The sequence below is a fragment of the Lucilia sericata genome, unplaced genomic scaffold, assembly GCF_015586225.1.
Source record: "Lucilia sericata isolate MDLA Ls3-8-SP2 unplaced genomic scaffold, ASM1558622v1 Contig000185F_arrow, whole genome shotgun sequence".
NCBI lineage: Eukaryota > Metazoa > Arthropoda > Insecta > Diptera > Calliphoridae > Lucilia > Lucilia sericata.
The window spans coordinates 105,459-128,928 of record NW_023994213.1 but is presented as its reverse complement, the minus strand read 5'-3'; the positions used below and the strand labels follow the sequence as shown (position 1 = coordinate 128,928).

General features: G+C 29.2%; 2 protein-coding genes across 2 annotated transcripts; both read right to left on the bottom strand.

The window, feature by feature from the left end:
• Positions 1–12,576: 12,576 nt before the first annotated feature.
• Positions 12,577–13,806, bottom strand: LOC119601696 (carbonic anhydrase 2-like). The gene is made up of 4 exons (XM_037952823.1): positions 13,638–13,806; positions 13,471–13,568; positions 13,065–13,412; positions 12,577–13,005 (listed from the first exon to the last, which is right to left on the bottom strand). Exons 1-4 carry the CDS (start codon positions 13,690–13,692, stop codon positions 12,661–12,663), a joined length of 846 nt encoding a protein of 281 aa, XP_037808751.1. The 5' UTR covers positions 13,693–13,806; the 3' UTR covers positions 12,577–12,660.
• A 5,619-nt stretch (positions 13,807–19,425) lies between these two features.
• On the bottom strand, positions 19,426–20,575 carry LOC119601693 (carbonic anhydrase 2-like). The gene is made up of 4 exons (XM_037952819.1): positions 20,434–20,575; positions 20,271–20,368; positions 19,865–20,212; positions 19,426–19,807 (listed from the first exon to the last, which is right to left on the bottom strand). Exons 1-4 carry the CDS (start codon positions 20,486–20,488, stop codon positions 19,463–19,465), a joined length of 846 nt encoding a protein of 281 aa, XP_037808747.1. The 5' UTR covers positions 20,489–20,575; the 3' UTR covers positions 19,426–19,462.
• Positions 20,576–23,470: the final 2,895 nt, after the last annotated feature.

Sequence of the window (23,470 nt, the reverse complement as noted above, 5' to 3'; positions counted from 1 at the left end):
CAAATTGTGGTTGTATTGAATATTGAAATATAAAAATAAGATAGAACAAGCAATTACAATACACTTGAAATGTACTTCGATATAACAGTATCTGTTGCAAAAAACTCCTTTTTACCTGCAACAGAAATTTTATTAAACTGGAAGAAATAGGTATGCCTAATGTAAACAAATTTTTAGCTTGAAAATTTAAAACCCTTAAAATAACTTACATATGTTATTAAAATTTGCTTCCGGTTGCTTGCAACACATTGTGTTGGTTAAAATGTTAATAAAATTTGAACTTACCAAGAATATAAAGTCACTAATTAATGTGTTGTGTATTTAAATTAAGAGGGCTAAAATTAAAGACAATACAAATCACTTTTTAGTTTAAAAAAAATTCATAAGTCTGTATAAGAATGTATCAGACTTAAACAAGTCTCTACAGGCATACACATATGCCAGTTTATATAAAAGTGGAATAAGTCAGAAAATTATATATGTACATACATATGTACAGCCTGTTAAATAGTTTATTGATAGGTAAATTACATTCCTAGATATTCTATGAACTAGTCCAAAAGATGTCGCAGTGATTTATGTGAACACCTGATATGTCGGCCTTATATCACGGTGGTATTTTTCATCGACAGAGTGAGCTTTTTTGACGTATCACCACCTCTGCTTTGTGTATCTTATACGCATGTGGTAATTTTTGTACAAAATACTGCCGGTCCATTTACAAGCACTTTGCTGAAGTAGTCGAGCTATCTAATCTATTATCATTGCTGTCCCGTCACCTTCGTTTGCAACCTCCCAGGGATGACCTCTATTGAGTCGGCAACAGAACCAGACATATTTGGTAGCCCTAAACACGAATCCATCCAATAAGCCGAGGAATTTGTTCTTACTCACAGAGAACACACTGTGGCAAATCTTTTATGAACAGAGTAAACCCTGAACATACCTGGAGAAGGAATGAAAATTCAATGGTACTACTTGTATAAAACTCCTTTTATCCATCACCATTTAAACCAGCACACTTCTTATTCATTCGACTCATACATATTAAACAATATTCGACAGACTCACTCTATGTAAACGGGAGGGCAAGATCCGTATACGCCTTCATTCATCCTGTACACTTGCCACCAACTCATTTCCAACGCAAAGTCACTCCTCTGTGGGGTACCTGTTGACTTTGTCAACAACACTGATCTTATCCCGAAATATAGATTTCACCATGCATCAGTCTTTTAACCGACATTCTGTTTCCGCGAATTTGGGTTTAAGCCACAGCCACCATGTGCTCCCTGAAGGCACCTCTCCAATAAACGATACAAAACAAAATTCGAAACGCTGCCCTGCGGGCTACCGGTTCCCATGGTACCATATTATGTGGTTCTATGGTTGACCCCATGTCAAATCATTCCAAAGAAAGGCCGAGGATACATTTGATCATATTTTCAAGTTAACATGCTCCCTGGGGGAGAACTAGTTCGCAGTGAGGCAGAATTTAAATTGGTTGGAAATACATCTGGCATTTCTAAATGGCTGAGCCGATCGGCATAAACATGGGCGTAGTCAAGGAGTATTTGAGTTTATGTTTCGGAAATTAACCCACAAAGGCTCCGACGGTGACTCTATGGGGACTCAAATAGGGTACTTCGATTAATAAAAAAAAACAACAAAAAACTATCACTTTTTTGGATCCGCTCTGAAATTAACTGTATATTATTGGATGAGAAAAAAAATGTCGCACGTTTCAAAATTTTACATGTCAAAAGTATCTAATGTCCAAGACACAAATATATATGATTTCAAGCGATATTAACAGAGGGCTTAATTAAGATTGAATTTAAAAATTTCAACAATCATGAGTCTTTCTCAGCTGACGATCCTCCCGCTATTCCAAAATTATGAATGACTTAGAACGTTATCCTGAAAACTGGATCATATGTTCATTAGGGTTATAAATAACTAAAACAGCATAGGAATTTTAACCAGAAAGAAAACATTAAGGATAAAAATAAATAAACAAAATATTTTAGTATGTGAGTGAATAAAACTAATACACAAGGGATAAAATGTATGACAACAAACAGATCATATTTTGAATATATAGTCAAACTTACAAACATTCTTATGTATGTATGTCTATGTATATGTGTATGGGTATGTATTAATACTGCGGCTTTGTTTGAAATATTCAAAATGACAAAGCCACATAAAGCAGAAAAGCCTTAAAACAATGGCGTACATCCACACTTACATATGTATGTACATATATCGCCACACATGATTTGGATTTTTAATGTCATCCCTTTTTGTTGTTGTTAATTCTGTGTGATAAACGTATGGAATCATTAATTTGTAAATTAAAAAACAACAATAAACCAGAAATGAAAATGCTTTTAAATTTAATTATTTACCAAAGACGAGTTAAACTCAAAGAACTGTAGAAACATTAAAATTTACCACAAAACAGTGGAAAAAATTTTACTCATTTATATTTAAATAATTGGGCTTTACATCAAAAAAGCGTTAAGACTTTATTGTTAAAAGTGAATGTTATGTTAAATTAATTCTTTATGAAGTTGTTTTATTTAAAACACAAATTTAAGTGCTGTTGGCTTTCGCAACAAACAACATTTTTAAAAGCTTTATTAAATTTTAACTTTAATAATTATTTCAGCTGAATATACACTACAGTTTGATCTTAGCCATAAGGCCGAGAAGGGATATATAATATAATTTTTTTAGTTTACAGGTGATTTTTCATCTCAGAATTTAAAAAAATTTATTGGTGAATAATGTTAAAATTTAAAATCTCCCAAATAATTACAAATTAATCAGTTTTTATTTAAAGTTATAGGTTTTATTAAATTTGTTTAATTTTTTTTTCTAATTTTTCTAAATACATATTTTGACAAGAGTTCTTATTAGACTATTTTATATTCCTTTATGTTTTTCTTTACTTTTTTAAAAATATTTATAAGAATGCTAAAATGTTTATATTTATTTCTTTAAAAGTGAACTCATGCATACGACAACGTCACTTGTGTTCATGAATAATTGAAAATCGTAAACTTACACACGTAAAAACACGCTCAAATACATATGAAGTGTATAGAAACAAAGAAAGTTAACTTCACTTTTTGTAGTTAAAAAAAAAACATATAAAAACTAGTTGTTCGGAATACTTAAACTTGTATATTGTAGTTTTCTTAAAAATCATATAAAAATGTAGAAACGTCATTAAGTTAATAAAAATGGAGTTTGTTACCTTTGTTTCTACACCTTATAAAGAACTTATTCCCATGTTTGTATGTTAAAAATGCCAATGTTGCAAGTCGTGTGTTGTAGTATTTTGTGACACCGTTTAAATATTTTCCTACTCGTACTCACTTACGCACAGGTAACTTTATTTTTCATAGTATTATATGTAAGTATGTGTATGTAAGTTTTCCTTTGTATGTAAATAAATAAACATGTATAGCAGATATAAGAGGGCGAGTCTGAGTTGGTAGTGGTATTAGTGAAATAAGTATTTGCATGTTTATAAGTCCCTATTTACTTTCATAAAAACCACAAAATATTGCCAAGAACAGTTTTAAGAAGGGAAAATACAAAATCTTAAAAAAATGTTGTCACATATCCTCAAACACACAATACAATCAAAGTAAATAGATTCTTTCTCTCATTGTTTCTATACCCTTATCAAGTTCGTTTTTTTTAATATTCCCTTTAGTTGTTTTTTGTTTTTCTTTTATGGTTTTAAGCTGAAATCACTGTTGCATATATGAGTATATATGAATACAAAACCACTGCCACCATTGATATCATATTTTGTTGCAAAAACATTGTGTTAAGAAAAAATAAGCAAAATATATATGTTTGTTATTTTCGTTAAAAATGTATGGCGGCTTGTGTCAATGTTCATTTTAATTTGAAATAAATTTGTATTTTAAATGTTCTTTTCATGTTTGCCTAAGGTTGGATTAAATTACTGTTAAATAACCAGACATATTTATTTTGAAAAAAGTTATAGAGAGAATGAAATAAATATAAACAGAATTATCTTTTGAATTTTATTTTTAAGTTATGTATTATTACAAGGAATTAATTATTTTGTTTTTATTATTTTTAAGAAGAATATAAATTGAATTCCTTCTTACAAAAGGCAATGTTTGTATATTTTTTAATAAATTTAAAAAATATAAAAAAAACTAATTAACAAACTGAGTCGTTTTCGATAAGTTTAAATGTCCTAAAACTCTTGTTAGTTGATTAAAAAGTTTTTTATTTACGTCACTCTTGTGTTCAAAATATGATTGTTTAAAAAATTCCCAGCAAAATCTTTACTTACCCGGTAAGTAGTAAAGTAATATCGGAGCAAAGTGTAAGTACTTACTTTTTGGGTGTATAACTACTTATTTTTGTTCGACAATGACCAAAAAATAAGTGGTTACAAATGTGCTTACATGACTTTTCTGGATTTGAAACCGGCTTTACAGTTATTTTCTATGTTTAATGCTCTATTATCTTACTCAATGCTTCATTAACAAATTATTTTATCATTCTATCTGGAATGGTTTTTACACAAATGTAAAAATTAATATTACTTTAAAAAACTTCTAATATCGACTAGGGTTAGATCTACTAACTAATTCCTTATTAGACATATACTATAGACAATTGGATACAAATCTTATTCAAAAAAATTAATTAATTTTATTGATAACGGCCACTCATTACCAAGTAATGTATGAAATAACTACATTACCTTCAATACTCATTACCAAAATATTTTACTGGGTTATTATGCAACTAGTTAGACATTGGCTATCTTAAAATATAATGATCGACTTATAATAAATTTCAGAGTCGGTTAAAACATGTCTGTCCTGCTGTCTGGCTGCCCATGTAAACCTTTTGCGCAAGGTACAGGTTGCAACTTTCAAAATATTTTGTGAAGCCTATTGAAAATGGCTAAAATCGGTCCATTATATTATCTAGCTCTCATACAACTAAACCTTCGTATTGTTCTTTTTAGCCCATAACTACAACAAATATACTAGTATCTCTTCGGCACAACTAAGCTCCCACACAAACTCGTTCATAGTTACATTATAACAATTAGTATCGGGATAAAATTCAGCATAACTATCTTATAATCGATTACTGTAAACTTATATTTATCCATAAACTGTAAACTTATATTTATCCATATTTTAAAAGATTTTGTATTAATGCAATATACAGAAGTATCTACTGAATCTAATTAAAAAGTCTTTTTAGGACTTTTATCTATTTTCAAGTTTTATAATAAAACAAGTAAGAGTTTTAAATTCGGCTGTGTCGAATCTTATATACCCTTCACCACAGTGTGTTAAAATAACACACAGTACGTATTTTACTGTGTGTACCAGAAAATTAAGAAAAAGTTCCAGAAAATTTTCTTATATTCTTTTATAGTTTTTCATTCAATTAGGACGCTGTCTGTTTAACATACTTAATTTCAATTCAAAAAGTTAATTAATTAAGTAACAATAAAACATAAAAAGTACCAGTTAAAAAAAACGAAAAAGTACCAAAAATAGTCCTTAGTACCAGAGTTATAAATAACACGCCATTTGGGTATTTAATTTTTTTCAATTTGAAAATAATTGTTTCCCATCCCTGCTTAATTTCCCACACACAATTTTCCATCATTGATTTTGGCAAAAACAACACTCAGCTTCATAAGTAACAAATTAAGTAGAAAACAAAGTTTAGTGATGCAAGTTTTGAAGAAATTTTCATAGGTTGTCTCGAATTTTTTCTCATATATCCATTATTATTGGAACGATTTTGCTGATTGTGATCTTTTGGAAAGAATAGCTAATTGAATTATTGAAGATTTGAATCTCGCAGATATCTGTAGTCTTCTGAAAACTGATTTCAACATACACACACTGACAAATGTATAGACGCACATTGTTAACTCGACTGCGCTATTGGGTCGGAAAATTATATTTTACAGATATTACAAACCGAATGATAAACTTTGATGTATCCTTCTTACGAAGGAAAAGGGTATAAACATCATTTTCTTCTTATTACTACTCCTACAAAAACTAAGCAAAAAATTAATTTAATTTCACCCTAAATTTTAGTTTATTTAAATTTACAACTACTTCCTATAGTTTTTTACTATTTAAACACTTTTTCATGTAGGACCCACCCAATGGAAAGCAGTAGTTTCTAATTTGGCATGTAGTTCATAATAAAAACGAAAGTTTATTATGGTATATGTAATATTTTCAATGTATGTGGGAACTTACACATATTTTTAAAGGCATACTTATTTACTTCCCCAGGTAACTTGGCTTTTTTACATAAGAAAACATGAATAGACAAAAACTTTAACAATTACAGTAAAAAACAAAAGTGTAAGAAAACTTTTAAAATTTACGAAATAATAGTATTTCTATTTGAAAAATTAGTTTATAGTTCGTTAAAAAGAAACCTCTTGAAAGTATAGAGAATAACTTTAATGTTAATACCAATTTTGGACTCTTAAGGAAGCCATTTTAAAGACAAATGGCGTTAGTGCTTTTCCTTCTTTATTTTTACCCATATTTGTTATTCATAAACTTTTGCCTGGTTTGGTTTTCATTTTTTAAACTAAAATGCTGGTCTCTGGCCACATACACGCAACAACTACATGTAAATATTTTATGAGTATTTTACAAAATTCACAAACTCCCCAGCAGTTCAGTCGGGCAGTCCCGAACTACCTATTTAACCTAACACTTAGGGTTACCCCTAGCGACCAGCTTGTCCAGGTGACAAGCTTGCTTGTCCTACGAGGAAGTCAATCGTCACCCCATATATTACGAAGAGACACACAAAATGCTTAATGCTCTCTCGCTTACAAAGGGGACACTAAAGTGACGATTATCTTTAACCTGGTTTACAAGGAGTACATCTTTGACGAATGACAAATTAGAGTCAACCAGGTGGTTAGACGTTAGCAGAAATCCCTGTCTATTTCGGATGCATTGACTCCTTGTCGAACTGCTGGGAAGCTACTTAACATGTGAATATATATTACATGTAATATGTATGTATGTATAAATGTGCAATTTCATATTCATAAAACTTAAAAATTCTCTCTAAAATTAAGGTCAACTTTGACAAAAACAAATTATTTTATTTTTGCAAAAAAGGTATTAACAGCAAAAATGTTATCTTAACCTAACTTTTTGCTTAAGAGATCTAAAGTTTTCATAGAAACAAGAAAAAAAGTAGAACAGATAATTAAACTTATTTTTAATTTATGCACCATTATAGACGTAAAAACGAAAGACAGGTGTACAAGTGCTGGTATTCATTAGATAAAGATAAAAAAGATAAAAGTAAAATGTATTTAAATTATTTCCTTTGTAATTTACACAAAAAGGGAATTTTTCAATACACATGTAATATAATAATATTTGAATATGAAAGTTGCATAAGATAAGGTGCCAGAGATTCATTAAGTGGTAGTTAGTTATCTTAAGGTTTCAGTTTTATTTATTTAAAAAGTATTCATTAATAAAATATGTCAACTATTTATGCTTAAATTAATTTTATAAAATTCAAAGAAAATACAAGTAGTAAATCGGTCATGCTCAATTATGGGATGCCCTATATTAGTGATTTTTTCTGAATCCGCTCTTCCAATCTATTTTATATATACGCTATCGGGACCGTCTGGTGTATTTTATCACCAACTAATACTTCCAGTATACTTTAATGATGAGCCCTGTAACCGGCTTTAGTTAATTCGGCTAAAGTGTTTACTAACTATTGCTTTTAATTTTAGAATTTGCAACAAAATTAACAAATTTAAGTTTCAAACCTGTCCAATAGTATTCGGATTCTATGTTACGATAACTATTTCTAAAAATATATCTAAAGTTACCAACAAAGTAAATAACTTAATTGCATCATTGTCATTATCATCATTACATGACAAGGACTAAAAAAATATAAATTATTTACTCGAAGACAAAAGAAATGTCTTGAATGTGAACCATGTTGAAAAATTATTTCAACTGCACTCTTGAATTAGTATTCAACGGCATACATTTGCACTTCATATAATTCCTACGGCACTCAAACCTCCATATCTATGGATGCATGTATGAATGTGTTATACATACATGTAAACATACAACAGTGTATGTTTAGAGGTAAAAAATTTAAAAAAAAATGGAAGAAAACTACTTATAATTATAAACAAACATGCCATCATTTACTGCATTTCCTTTTTTATTTCTTCTTCCGTTCATAAAAACAAACAAATACACACCAATACATTTACGTCACACTACATAACTGTAATGCATGTCTATGGGTTGAACAGGAAACTGCACTTATTAGTTGTTGGTCATGGGTCTGAAGGGGTGTAAATGGGTGCAAGTGTTTGTGTTGATTTTAGAAGAAATTGTAGCTGCGTTCAACATTTTTGAAGTGGCGCCTTATGTGGGAGTGTGTAAAAAATGAATGTTTGTGTATTTTATGATTATAATTGCATGAGACTGTTTGTGTGTGTATTTATTTGGGGGCATGATGTTGGTTAAACTAAATTGCAATTTGTATAAAACTGAAAAATAAGAAACAGAAATCAACAAACTACAAGATTCTTAGAATTGCTTTCAAACAACTACGATATATTTTGTTGAGTATGTGTTCCACATTGTAAGAGTCATACATACACTGGTATGTCCTATTTAATGGTTTGTATACTGTGAAAAATGGTATAATATACCATTGCATAAGATATCGTTGAATATATTTCTTTAAAACAACCCAAATTTTTGTTTAGTGTATTTGAAAATATTTTCATGTGTATTTCTTTTACAGTTTTTGCTTCAACAACGTTTACAATAACAGAAGATATAAGAAATGATGCTTAGGAATTTTTCCGAAGATAATGATCATTACCATTATCATCATTATCGTAATGCTGATATTTATAAAACATTCTTTTGATAACCATAAAATTGTAATCAGGGAATATAGTTGGGAGAATAGGGGCATATCCTCAGGAATATCTCTTAAAAATTAATTTATATGTAGGTGCTAAATTTCCATGACTGATTGTAATTTCTTAATTATCTTACTTTTGCATTTTTAAGAAATTATGACTTTACACATATAAAAATAAATGTTTCTTGCAACATTTATGATTAAATAAGTACTTTCTGGAAAAAACTAATAGAATTTTAAATAATTGTTATTAGTCCTTTATTTTCATTAAAAAGACAGATTTATTTTTTAGAGAAGGAATAATTACATACATACACATACATATATATACTTGTACCAAGTTTAACCGGAATTTATCTGTATGTAAGTATACATATGTACATACATATTTATATGTGAACTATGTATGTCATATATTTTCTTACTTGTGCCAAAGTTTCTTCACTTTGAATCTTAAAAATCTGTTCTATGCAGTCAAGCATGCTTCGAAAACAACCAAAAAGAAAAGGAAATAATTGAGATATTGCAAAATGCTGACTTGGGGATGTAGAAGACGGCAGTGGAAAAGAACATTCGTAACATTACTTTTCAGTTGCAATATTCTTCATTGGAGATTATTTTTGTTTATTTTTCTACTTTGTTTTTTGTTGTGTGTTGTAAAGGCTAAAATAGTACCCCTAGTACAGCTTTAAGCCATTATAAGCTTTGTAGCTAAATTATGCTTCATATTTTATTTATATGTGTAAAAGTTGTAAGGAAATAAACAGGAAGCAGAAGAAGAAGAAAAAAACAAATACTTACATACATGCAAACATAAAAACAGACATTTTACACTGGCATACAGTCACTGGGGACAGAAGAACATGAAACTGAAAGTGACATTAACTTGTACGATATAAAAAAAGGAGAAACAAAAACAAATACTTACTTATAAGCCAACATGCTTGGATTACAGCAAAAAGTCATAAAATATAAACTAAATCAAAGCTAAATAAAACAACAACAACACAAAGTAAGGCGAAGGATTTTTAAATACTTAAATACGAGAATGAGATATTAGATTTAAAAAATTCATACATATTCTCATACATATTAAATTTATACAAAGTATTTAAGTAAAAGAAAAATTAAATAATTTAAAAACATTTTTTAGTTAAATAATGTTTTAAAGAAGCAAATTCTCATCTTGTTTTTATTGCTTCTACTCCAACATGCATGACTGCATGCATACATGATCAGGTGCTTACCAAACATGCCACAATTCACAAACAAACAGCCATGTTACGAGTATAAGACACATACTTAAACACCATTAACTAAAACTAAACACATACTTATGCACATGTTCATTCAACTGTAATAAAATAAGAAGAAGAAGGAGTAAAAATGGAGGAAAGATTAAAAAAGTGCATTATAAAGCATCCTGTGGTATCAACTTTATCTTTGTTTTTTTGCAGCACTTAGTGGAGTGTGGCAAGTACTTTTTAGGTAGAAATGAAGAAAATTAATTCATTTAAGATTTTTACATTTAACATAAAAAATAAAAAGCGTTATAATAACAGAAATTACTATACAAGAAAATGAATTTTGCTCAAACTTCATGTGACATGATAACTAACTAACTAACTAACTAACTAACTACTAACAAACAAACAAACAAACAAACAAACAAACAAACTAACTAACTAACTAACTAACTAACTAACTAACTAACTAACTAACTAACTAACTAACTAACTAACTAACTAACTAACTAACTACTAACTAACTAACTAACTAACTACTAACTAACTAACTACTAACTAACTAACTAACTACTAACTAACTAACTAACTAACTAACTAACTAACTAACTACTAACTAACTAACTAACTAACTAACTACTAACTAACTACTAACTAACTAACTAACTAACTAACTAACTAACTAACTAACTAACTACTAACTAACTAACTAACTAACTAACTAACTAACTAACTAACTAACTAACTAACTAACTAACTAACTAACTAACTAACTAACTAACTAACTAACTAACTACTAACTAACTAACTAACTAACTAACTAACTAACTAACTACTAACTAACTAACTAACTAACTAACTAACTAACTAACTAACTACTAACTAACTAACTAACTAACTAACTAACTAACTAACTAACTAACTAACTAACTAACTAACTAACTAACTAACTAACTAACTAACTAACTACTAACTAACTAACTAACTAACTAACTAACTAACTAACTAACTAACTAACTAACTAACTAACTAACTACTAACTAACTAACTAACTACTAACTAACTAACTAACTAACTAACTAACTAACTAACTAACTAACTAACTAACTAACTAACTAACTAACTAACTAACTAACTAACTAACTAACTAACTAACTAACTAACTAACTAACTAACTAACTAACTAACTAACTAACTAACTAACTAACTAACTAACTAACTAACTAACTAACTAACTAACTAACTAACTAACTAACTAACTAACTAACTAACTAACTAACTAACTAACTAACTAACTAACTAACTAACTAACTAACTAACTAACTAACTAACTAACTAACTAACTAACTAACTAACTAAACTAACTACCTAACTAACTAACTAACTACCTAACTAACTAACTAACTAACTAACTAACTAACTAACTAACTAACTAACTAACTAACTAACTAACTAACTAACTAACTAAATTTTGTCTAATCTTGGTGTTATTGCAATCCCGGGGAAAAGAGGTGCGACAAGTTTCGCCTAGTCTACCGGGACTATAAACTGGAATGATTTGGCATGGTATCGATACAGAGAACCACATAATCTACTAACAAGGGAACCGGTAGCCCACGGGACAGAGTTTCGGACTTTGTCTTGTCCCAAATTAGCAGGAAGAGAGCACGGTAAAGTCTATAGATCGGTATAAGTTCGGTGCGGGACTATGCGTTGGAAATGAGTTGCTAATATATATGATAATATATATACGGGATGGATGTAAGATTGTACGGTCATTACTCGCCCGTATACCTAATGTGAGTGTGTTGGATGTTTTTCCTCAATGAGTGTGTCAGTTGGAAGACAAGTGTGCTGGCTTGAATGGTAATGAATGTCAGGTATCTTATACAAGTGATACCATTGAATTTTCCGGGTATGTTTCAAGGTTTACTCTGTTCATACCAGATTTGCTAAAGTACGTTGCCTGTTAGTAAGAACAAGTGCTCTACTTATTTGATGGATTCTATCGATTACGTAGGTTCTGTTGCCGACTCAACAGAGGCCATCCCATCTGCATGGTTGTAAACGGAAGTGATGTTTTTGCATTTCAGAAGTTATGCAACGGGTCAGCAATTAACAAAGATTATATAGCTCGAGCATTTAAGCAAAGTTCTTGTACATAGACCGACTAAACCATGTACAAAAATTGTGCTTCTAACACACCGGTGGTTAAAAAAGTACCTTCACGGTGTTCACGTAAAGTACTTGGACACGTTCAATTGAGGGATGTACTAACACACCTAAGTCATTCTAAAATTTTGTTCTTGAAAACGAAAGTAAAACAACACGCTTTTTTTGATAAAATATTTTATTTAAAAGTAGTTAAGATATTGCAGCTTTTGTCATAAATAACATTAAATTTCTTCTTTCATATTTAAAGTTCATTGTTGGAGCGGAAAAATACTTGACGTGTACCCTTGGCTTGTAAGAAACGATAATTATTTACCAATGGCTCTCCATTACTATCATACAATGAACGGAAACCTTGGATTTGTTGTGTAGAAATGGCAATAGGTTCTGGGAATACAATCCAGGTAACGGCCCGAGAACAAGGTGGTGTAGTCAAAGATCCCTTATAGGTGAAGAACTCATCTCTGTCAATATCATCAAATAATCTGTCTAAGATTAAGTTATTCACCAAAGTGGAACTATTGTATTGTTGAATGGCACCCAAAGCTTCATCAATTTTACTCAAGCCTTCAAAGTTATTTGCAGAGGGCTAAAATTAAAAAATATTTATTTCTTAATTGTACGAATATTAAAAACAAGCAGAAATACCTCAACATTATAAAATACACCCAATACCGCCAAACCATCTGAGTGTTGTGCTGCCTCTGAAACGGTAGGATACTTCATGTTACGATGAACAATATGCATTTCCATTGAGTAACGCAGATAGCCAACCACATGTTCGGAGCCATGATTATCGCCTGATCCCCAGTGGAAATGTAGGGATTCGGCTATATAAATGTCATTGTGCAATGGTCCTCCTGATATTGTAGCTACATTGCTCATAGAAAATTGCAAATCGGCGGAATGACCGTTATTTTTTATCCGAGAGGGTGTTATATAGGGTATATTATAATTGTTGAAGGAAATTGGGTGAATGCCAGAGCTTTCGTGAGCCTAAAAAGAAGAGGACGTTAATAAATATAACTTTTTTTATAAATGATTAAGGACTTACATCATGATAATTCAATTCAATTGGTGATTGACGATCAAGTGAGCACTCGTCATCAGCATCATACCACACAGCTTGATTTGAATGCTCGTAAGCGTTTGCTAATGAAAAGAATAAAGGAGAATATTTTGAAAAGATTTTTTAACAAAAAAAATTAAAAAAAAAATTACCTTTAAACAGGCCAACAAGAACCACCGGAAGTAAAATTTTCATTAAAAATTTCATGATTTTTTTGTTTTTAAAAATTAACTTTCCAACACTTTGTTTGAATTACAAAAATGTATTGAATGATTTGACTTTGAAATCCATGGTATATATACAAATTGCATTGCAGAAAATATTTTTGGTGTGCATTTCCAATATCTAGTAACATTTTTAAGCAGATACATATAAGGCTGATATGATTTAACAAATTATTACCTGATATCACTTGTAATTAAATGTTTAATTTAATTATCAGCCTAATAAATTAATAAAACCTATAGAAATGATAAAATTGATTTAAATTTTGTTTTTGTTCAGTTTAAACAAATAATGCTAGAGTAATACATTTCTTAATAACCGAAACAAAAGCGTTTAAGTTTCCATTAAGGGAGTGTATTGATTGATTGCTTTTATCACCTAATAAACAAATTAACTTTATAGCTTCCACTGTAGCTGACATGGACACATTAATATTTATCAACAATGTTTAATAAATTCAACAGAGTGATATATGTATTACTTGACATATTAGAAATTAGAAACAATTAACTTATGTAAAAGCAATTAAAACAAATTGTTAACAATTATTTAAATTTCAATTTTGTAATCATTTTTTAATTAAGAAGTTTGGAAGTGTTTGATATTATTGCAAATTGGATTTAGTTGTTGATTTTGTTTAAACTTAAAAGGTTTGTTGGTAATCGAGTGAAATTAAAATTTTTTAAACTTGTTGTTGTAATGTACATAATGGATATTAAAAGACGTATATTAAAAAACTTATACATTCTTAACAAATTTCGAGTCCACTCGATGCTTATTTAAATCATGGCTCTAGCTTGATATGAAGATAGTCAACCACGGAAATTTACTTGTATTTCACTTATGAATTAATTAAACTTATTCTCCTTTGCTGGTAAGAAGAAAAAAGATTCTAAAGCTTAAATCATTAGATAAAATTATTAAAAACGTGCTAAAATTTAATTCGTTATTATAACAACCCTCGATGCTGTAATAACATTTAGCCACTTTTTTATTCCAATTGAAAATGTTAATATCAATTTTATTTACTGCAGATAAACTTTTACTGCATTACGAAAACAAAGGGGAAAATAATTTATGGGTCCGTTTTTTTCTTTTTGTTAATTTTATATATCCATTTTTTTATTAAACAATGGAAAATTTTAACTTAAAACTTTCCATTTTGTTTAAAAAAGTTTAAGCGTAAATTTGTTAACCCAGGTTATTGACGCTTTTTTAATGGCTAATTTTCTTTGTTAAAATGCATTTTATAATAAGTAATAAAGTCATTTGTGATTTATAAAGAACAAACAAAATTTTCATTAAGTGTTTAAAGTGCAAGTTATTGAAAATTTGTCATTATGGCAAATTAGCGATAATTACCTACATTCCACCATTAACTTTACGAAAGGGAAATAGTTTAAAGTAATAGTTAAAAATATTTAGTTAGTTACGTATGAGTTCTTCATCTGAACCGAATAACCTTTCTTCACCACAAATCGAAGGTTTCCGTTCATTCTATGATAGTCATGGTTAGCCATTTGTTAAGAATTACGATTTCATGTAGGTAAGGGTTTTAAACTATTTTACATTCGTTTTCTTACTTATCTTTATTATCAAGATTCTAAAACGATCTTGTTATGAGTACTATTAGCCCATCTGTTGATAGTGCCATAGGTTCGAATTACGACAATGAAATCTCTCAGTGCATATTAATATTTAAATTATCTACACAGAAAATATTATCCGCAGTTTATTTTCAATCAACATGTTTTCTTTCTTCTTTTTGACAAATCCTGTAAGTTTTTCCTTTCGGTTTTAATTTCTATAATATAATTTTCCGATCCTATAAAGTATATACATATCGGTTATCCTTATAGATAGCGGAATCTCTTAAGCTATGCTGGTCTGTCTGTCCGTTTGTCTGCCTGTCTGTATAATGAAATCAATTTTCTGAAGACCCCAGAAATATTCAACAATTCTGTAAGACATGCTTTCAAGAAGTTTTCTATTTAAAAAACTTATTTATAAAAACGAAGCAGAGCAAGAGCAACACTTTACGGATGAAGATGTGTGTTGTCATTGTCTTGAAACATGATATTATGCATGTAGGTCCCGGAGTAAATGAGAACCTATAAAATGGGACTTTTTGGTACATTCTCTTTCCTCAATGAAGGCATATAGATCCCAAACAAGGGATCTTTTTGGTACATTTTCTTTCTTCAAAGTGTAATTTTTAATTTTTTTACAACATTGAACCTGGAAACATAAAATTAAATATTAAGAGTCATATGTTAATGAAAATCTGTAGGAATGGATTTTTGGTACTTTTTCGTTAAACAACACCTAATGGATTAGTAAATTGTTTAATTTAAAATTTTATTATTAAATATTTTATTAATACAGTTAAAAAATGAATTCATTTTAGATTTTGATTTAATTATTGATATTAATTGTTTGTTATTTATTTAATTGGATATAGGGTATCAATGCATTGAACATACTCGACTATAATTTATTGCCTATTAATATTTATAAAATAAAAAGTATAGTCGGGCGTGGCCGACCATATGACACCCTACACCAGTTTTGAATATTAAATGTGATTTATTTTTCATAATAAAGTATTTATCTTCAATATAATCTTGTTTGCAATATTAGTGTTTATAAGTGAATTGAATATATTCAAGTCATTTTCTGAAGGGGACTTTGTATGGGAGCTAGGGTCAAGTGAGTCCGATCATTTTGAAATTCGGCAAGGCCATTAGGGCTTATATGAAACTTAATTATGCCGCTTTTTATCTAGATTCAGGCATATTTAACATAATTATGTGCTCAAAGGTCCTTTTCGGGGGGTTCTGTTGTATGTGAGCTAGGTGAAATAATGGGCCGATTTTAATTATTTTCAATAGGCTTCGTCCTTGGACCAAAAAAGCGCGTGTACACAAGGTTTACATGGACAGCCAGCCAGACGGACGGATGGACAGACGGACATAGCTTAATCGACTCAGAAAATTATTCTAACCCGATTGGTATACTTTGTGGGTGGGTATAGGACTAATATTTTTGTGTGTAACAAACATCAGCACAAACCCAATATACCCTCCCACTAAAGTGGTGTAGGGTATAACTAAAGAACATTTGTTATAAAAATTATTTATGATATAGTGGCATTTTTTCACAAATGGGATATGATGACATCATTTGACGCGTCAGCTTTCAGCTTTGTGTCTAACGCTTGATTATTAAGAAGTGCATATTGTAGTTTTTGTTGAGCTTTTAAAGTCAGTGACCTGACTTTTTGTATTTTTTTTTTTTTTGTATTTTTCGAATAAGTTCCAATAATTTTCCACTAACTGTTATTAAATGTTTATTGTTTTGTTTTTATGTTTATGGGAATTTAAGTGAAATGTGTTTATTGCTTTATAGTAGTTGCTTTAATGTCTGTCATTTGATTATTGTTGTTTAATTATATACAAATATGTATAAATTATTGTGTTTTTGAAAACAAGTGCTTTTCACATGTTTCCCCTTATAATAGTAAATTTATTGAAATAGGTGTGATTTGTAATTCAAATGATTAAACTTGGTTGAAATTTTTTATGAAATTCGTATCTGTTCTGTAAAATAAAAAAAAAAAATTGGGGATTAATTGTTCAAAATATACAATTAAAAATAAATATAATACCAATTAAATATAACCACAATTATGATGCATTAGCTGCTGTTTATAATTAAATGAAAATAATTGATTTTAAAAGAGAAAAACTAAAATAAAACCGCAAAACTGTAATAAAAATTGAAAAAATTTGTTTAAGTAATGTCAATAATTTATTTAAAACTTATTTCTTACAGTTAAAGTAAGTACATGTAGTTTTAAATGGAAAAGTAACTAAACAGTAATTTTATGCCATATAGGAAAAACAAAATAAATTTGTATGATAAAGAAACAAATTAAAAAACCGAACATTAAATGCAGTTGAAGCTAAAATAAAATAGATAAGTTGCTGTGAAATTCAAATTTCATTCATTTACCCTCAACTCTGTTGCTAATAGCTAGTCGTTGTTCTGCTTTCGATTGAATAGTGACTGACACAGATACAAATTCTGCATAAAGTAAGTGTATAACAGCAAAAGACGCCCTAAAAGAAATTTACATTAAACATCCTTTTGAAGGAAAAAAATTACAACATTACCATTTTAAAAAATTTATACTTGTAAAAAAAAAGCATGCCATGAAACAACAAATATTTTTCAACACACAAATTTTTAAATGTCATTTCATACAAAAACCGAAACCGAAACCAAAAAAACTCAATTTAGCTTTCATATGCGGTAAAAGCATTTAGTAATGAGAATTTTCAGAAGGAGGTGAAAAAAAAATAGAAAATGTACGCAAATGACACCAAATGTTAGCAAATCTTTGTGCTGGTTACATTAGTTGGTTTATATAAGTTGACCCAGCAATTAAGATGTATTAACTCAAACTAATTCATAATTACAGCTCCTGCTTTTTGGCTTTCGTCATTAGTTTCTTTAAATTTCGAAATTATATTAGAAACTAATTATCACATTTTGTAAACTTTAAATAATAGTATTAACTAGCACAATCGAACATAGTTTATTCGAAAACGAAACGAATATTTGTCACTCTTCATACTGCAGAGTAGTATTAAACATCCCTACAATACGAAAAGTGCCAACTGACACCTTTCGCTAGCTATATTACCGCACATCCAACTAAGTAGTTACCTCTGGTAAATAAAGTGGTCGATATTTTGTCGAAACGATCAATACATTTCACCATTGTAATCAATAGTTCACATTTGATAAATGTTCGCATGAAGTTTATGAAAATAAATCCCAGACAAATTATATGTTTTAAAAATGTCACTTTGATAGCCACATGTAGTGCTTAAAGTAACCGCATGGCACATTTCTGACGAAATGTAATGCTGAAAGTGACATTTTGCATTTAATGAAGCAGAAAATGCAAAAATTGTTATAAAAATTGCATGTCATTCATAAAAACAATTAGAGCTTTGTACGAACAAGAGATCAATAGCTCAGTGGTGAGAGCTTCTAACTACAAAACGATAGGCCCCAAGTTCAACCCCAGTTTCAGAATTCATTTTTTCTTTTTATTTTTTGTTTTTGTTGGAGAATTTGAACTAGTGATATTAATGGAAACATGTTATGCATAAGGTGTCAATTGTCCACTCTCAATGACATCCCCATGTTAAATTCACCAGTAAATAATATTGCTAGTGGGTTGAAAATTCACTAGTTGTAGTTCTTAGTGGCTGTTAATATTGCCGTTGTCGAACTAGTTCGTCGTACTGCAGGGATATTACAAATACTACATATGTATATAAATGCATGTAAATATTTGTGTAAATACGTAGGTTTGCACAAAATTGATAAAATTTTAAAAATTTTTTTGTGAACCTAATTAACCTAATCCACCTTAAAATCCCTGCATGTGAAAATTTTTCAAATGTGAACTATTGATTACAGTTGTGAAATATAGAGAAGGTTTAAACAAAATATCGACCACTTTATTAACCGCAGGTAACTAGTTAGTTGGATATGCGGTAATATAACTAGTAAAAGGTGACAATTGGCACTTTTCGTACTATAGGAATGTTGTTCTTTAGAATCAAAAGAAAACTACACTCTTTTTTGTTAAAATATTTTAATTTTTATTTTATTAAAAAGTAGTAAAGACATTTCAGCTTTCGTCATAAGTAACATTTAATTTAGGCTTTAATTTTTAAAGTTCATTGTTAGAGCGGAAAAATACTTGACGTTTACCCTTGGCTTGCAAGAAACGATAATTATTTACCAAGGGCTCTCCATGACTATCAAACAATGAACGGAAACCTTTGATTTGTTGTGTGGAAATGACAATGGGTTCTGGGAATACAATCCAGTTAACGGCCCGAGAACAAGGTGGTGTAGTCAAAGATCCTTTATAGGTGAAGAACTCATTTCTGTCAATAGTATTAAATAATTTTTCAATGATTAGATTATTCACAAGAGTGGAGCTATTGTATTGTTGAATGGCACCCAAAGCTACATCAATTTTACTCAAGCCTTTAAAGTTTTTTGCAGAGGGCTAAAGTGAAAATATTTATTTCTAAATTGTAGAAATAATAATAACAAGCGGAAATACCTCTACATTATAAAATACACCCAACACCGCTAAACCATCTTTATGTTTTGTTGCCTCTGCAATGGTAGCATACTTGATATTACGATGAACAATATGCATTTCCATTGAGTAACGCAGATTACCAACCATATGTTCGGAGCCATGATTATCCCCTGATCCCCAATGGAAATGTAGAGATTCGGCTTTATAAACGTCATTGTGCAATGGTCCACCTGATATGGTAGCAACATTGCTCTTAGAAAATTGCAAATCGGCGGAATGACCGTTATTTCTTATCGGAGAGGGTGTTATATAGGCTAAATTATAATTGTTGAAGGTAATTGGTTGAATGCCAGAGCTTTCGTGAGCCTAAAAATAAGAGGACGTTAATAAATATTATTTCTTTTAAAAATGATTAAGGACTTACATCATGATAATTTAATTCAATTGGTGATTGACGATCAAGTGAGCATTCGTCATCAGTATCATACCACACAGCTTGATTTGAATGCTTGTAAGAAGTTACTAATGGAAAGAATAAAGGATATTTTTAAAAGCTTTTTTGTGAAAAATTAAAAATAAAAAAATACCTTTGTGGAGGCCTACAAGCACCACGAAGAATGAAACTTTTATTAAAAATTTCATGTTTTTATTAACTTTGTTTGAATTGCAAATATTTATGGAATGATTTGACTTTGAAATCTATGGTATATAAATAATTCTGGTGTACATTTGCAATATCTAGTAACAATTTTAAACAGATACTTATAAAGTTCTTACAGTATATGATTTACCAAATAATTACCTCATAGAACTTCTAATTAAATGTTTTACTTGTATCACATAATAAACAAATTAACTTCTAAAGCATAAACCATTATGTTAAATTATTGAAATAAAATACTAAAATTGAACTTGCTATTATAACAACCCTCGATGCTGTAATTTAGCCTCTCTTTTAAGCCGTTAATATCAATTTTATTTACTGCAGATAAACTTTTACTACATTACGAAAACAAAGAGGAAAATAATTTATGGGCCCACATTGATTTTATTAAACAATGAAAAATTTCAACTTAAAACTTTCCATTTCATTTCAAAATGTTTTACAGTTTAAGCGTAAATTTGTTAGCCCAGGTTATTGACGCTTTTTGAAAGGTTTATTTTCTTTGTTTAAATGCATTTTACAATATGTATAGTAATAAAGTCATTTGTGTTTTATAAAGACCAAATTTTGATTAATATGAATGTGTTTAAAGTGCTACATATTTCAAATGTGTCATTATGACAAATTAGCTATAATTACATGCCACGATTAACTTTACAAAAGGGGAATAGTTTAAAGTAATTGCTAAAATATTTAGTTGGTTACATATTAGTTCTACGCCTGAATTGCAATATCAGAACTCAATAACATTTCATCACAACAAATCGATAGTTTGCGTTCATGGAAAGCCATTTTTTAAGAATAACCATTTGAAGAAGGCAAGGGTTTTGAACCCTTTTTCATTCATTTCAATTTTGTTAATAAGTGCAAATGTTGTTTGATACAATTATTTTGATAATTGAAACCCATTTTAAGTTTTTTCTTTGTATCCAGAATTTGTTCGTAATTTATACACAGAATTTAGTTAAAAGTTAGTTATAAATATAACAGTATAAATGTAATAATTATACGATGTCGTATTAATTCCGGATCTGTTATAAAATTAAATTTAAATTATTTTCATAGTAAAAATACTAAAATAGGGTATGATATGAATGAACATACCCGACTATAATTTGTTGCCTGTTTATCTTTATAAAATAAAACTAAAAATTGTCTAATGCTTGATTATTAGGAAGTACATATTGCAGTTTGTGTTAAGTTATTAAAGCTGAGCAGTTCAGTGACCTGACAATTTGTTTGATTATTTTTGGTTGTATTTCAATAATTTTCCATTAGCTGTTGTTAAATGTTTATTACTTTGTTCTTATGTTTTTGGAAATTTAAGTGAAATACATACATATTTTTATTGCTTTATAGTTGCTTTAATGTCAATCAATTATTGTTGTTAAATCATGTACAAATGTGTATTATTGGGTTTTCGAAAATAAGTGCTTCTCACATGTTTCCCCTGATAATAGTAAAATTATTTAATAAATGTTATGTGTAGTACAAATGATTGATTGTACATAATTTATACAAATAGTTTTTGTTTATTGCTTATTTTAGTTGACAATATTTTAGCCATTATCAAATCCTAACATATTGCAAATACAATTAATACAGTCGAAACACTAATTAATTATTTAAAACATATAGTTAAAAATTAAAAAAAAATATCAATTAAATATAACCACAATTATGATGCTGTTGTTTACAATTAAATGAAAATAATTGATTTTTAAAGCAAAAACTTTAAAATGAAACCGCAAAACTGTAATAAAAATCGAAAAACTTTGTTTAAGTAAGGTGAATAATTCATTTAAAACTTATTTCTAACAGTTAAAGCACGTACATGTAGTTTTGAATGCAAAAGTAACTAAACAGTAATTTTATGCCAAATAGGAAAAACAAAAGAAATAAATTTTAAAAAAATGGAACATTATTTGCAGTTGAAGCAAAACTAAAATATTTAAGTTGCTGTGAAATTAAAATTTCATATATTTACCCTCAACTCTGTTTTTAATAGCTAGTCGTTGTTTTGCTTTCGATTGAATAGTGACTGACACAGAAACGCATTTTAATTCTGCATAAAATACGTGTACAAATTTACACGAGATAAAGAGCAAAAGGCGCCCTCAAAGAAATTTACATTAAAACATCCTTTTGAAGAAACAAAAAATGACAACATTAACATTTCAAAAAATTCATACTTGTAGAATAAAATACATGCCACGAAAAAGAACATTACCAATAAAATGTATAAACAAACATTTTTCAACACACAATCTTTTAAATGTCATTTCATACTAACAACCGAAACAAAAAAAAAAAAAAAAAACTCAATTTAGCTCTCATCTGCGGTAAAAGCATTTAATAATGTGAATTTTCAGAAGGAGATGAAAAAATAGGAAATAAACGCAAATGACACCAAATGTTAGCAATTCTTAGTGTTGGTTACATTAGTTGGTTTATATAACTTGACCCAGCAGTTGTGTTAATATGTACACACTAATTCAAATTAACCCACTAACTTAGAGCTCCTGGTTCTTGGCTTTCGAATTTCGAAATTATATTAGAAACTAATTATAACCCTTCGAAAAGTTTAAAAAGGCATATTAACTAGTACAAACGAAATGAAATATTTGTCACTTTTTCTACTGCAGGGTAGTATTAAACATATTACAAATTTAATACTGGGGAATTTCGTGTCTAGTGACCCCACTTTAAAAATCGATGTTTTTCGATTTTGATGAAATTTGTAGCAAGGTAAGTACTATGGGATAGTAGGCCGTACACAAATTAAAGAAATAGCTCCTTTGGACAATTTTTGGTAGGACCAATAGATGAAATGTTACACTCATTTGAATAAAACCCTGTATGACCAAAATGTCCAACTTGACCCCCTCTGACTCCGACAATTCTTGACCGATAGAGCAGAAAATTTGTATCTGACCTAGTGCAAATTTCGTCGAAATCGA

Coding starts and splice junctions, on each gene's coding strand:
- LOC119601696 (XM_037952823.1), bottom strand. CDS start 13,692: ATGAAATTTTTAATGAAAATTTTACTTCCGGTGGTTCTTGTTGGCCTG. Junction 13,569..13,637: donor TCTTGTTGGCCTGTTTAAAG/GTAATTTTTTTT, acceptor TCTTTTCATTAG/CAAACGCTTACGAGCATTCA. Junction 13,006..13,064: donor GTGTATTTTATAATGTTGAG/GTATTTCTGCTT, acceptor TTTTAATTTTAG/CCCTCTGCAAATAACTTTGA.
- LOC119601693 (XM_037952819.1), bottom strand. CDS start 20,488: ATGAAATTTTTAATAAAAGTTTCATTCTTCGTGGTGCTTGTAGGCCTC. Junction 20,213..20,270: donor TTGAATTAAATTATCATGAT/GTAAGTCCTTAA, acceptor TCTTATTTTTAG/GCTCACGAAAGCTCTGGCAT. Junction 19,808..19,864: donor GTGTATTTTATAATGTAGAG/GTATTTCCGCTT, acceptor TTTTCACTTTAG/CCCTCTGCAAAAAACTTTAA.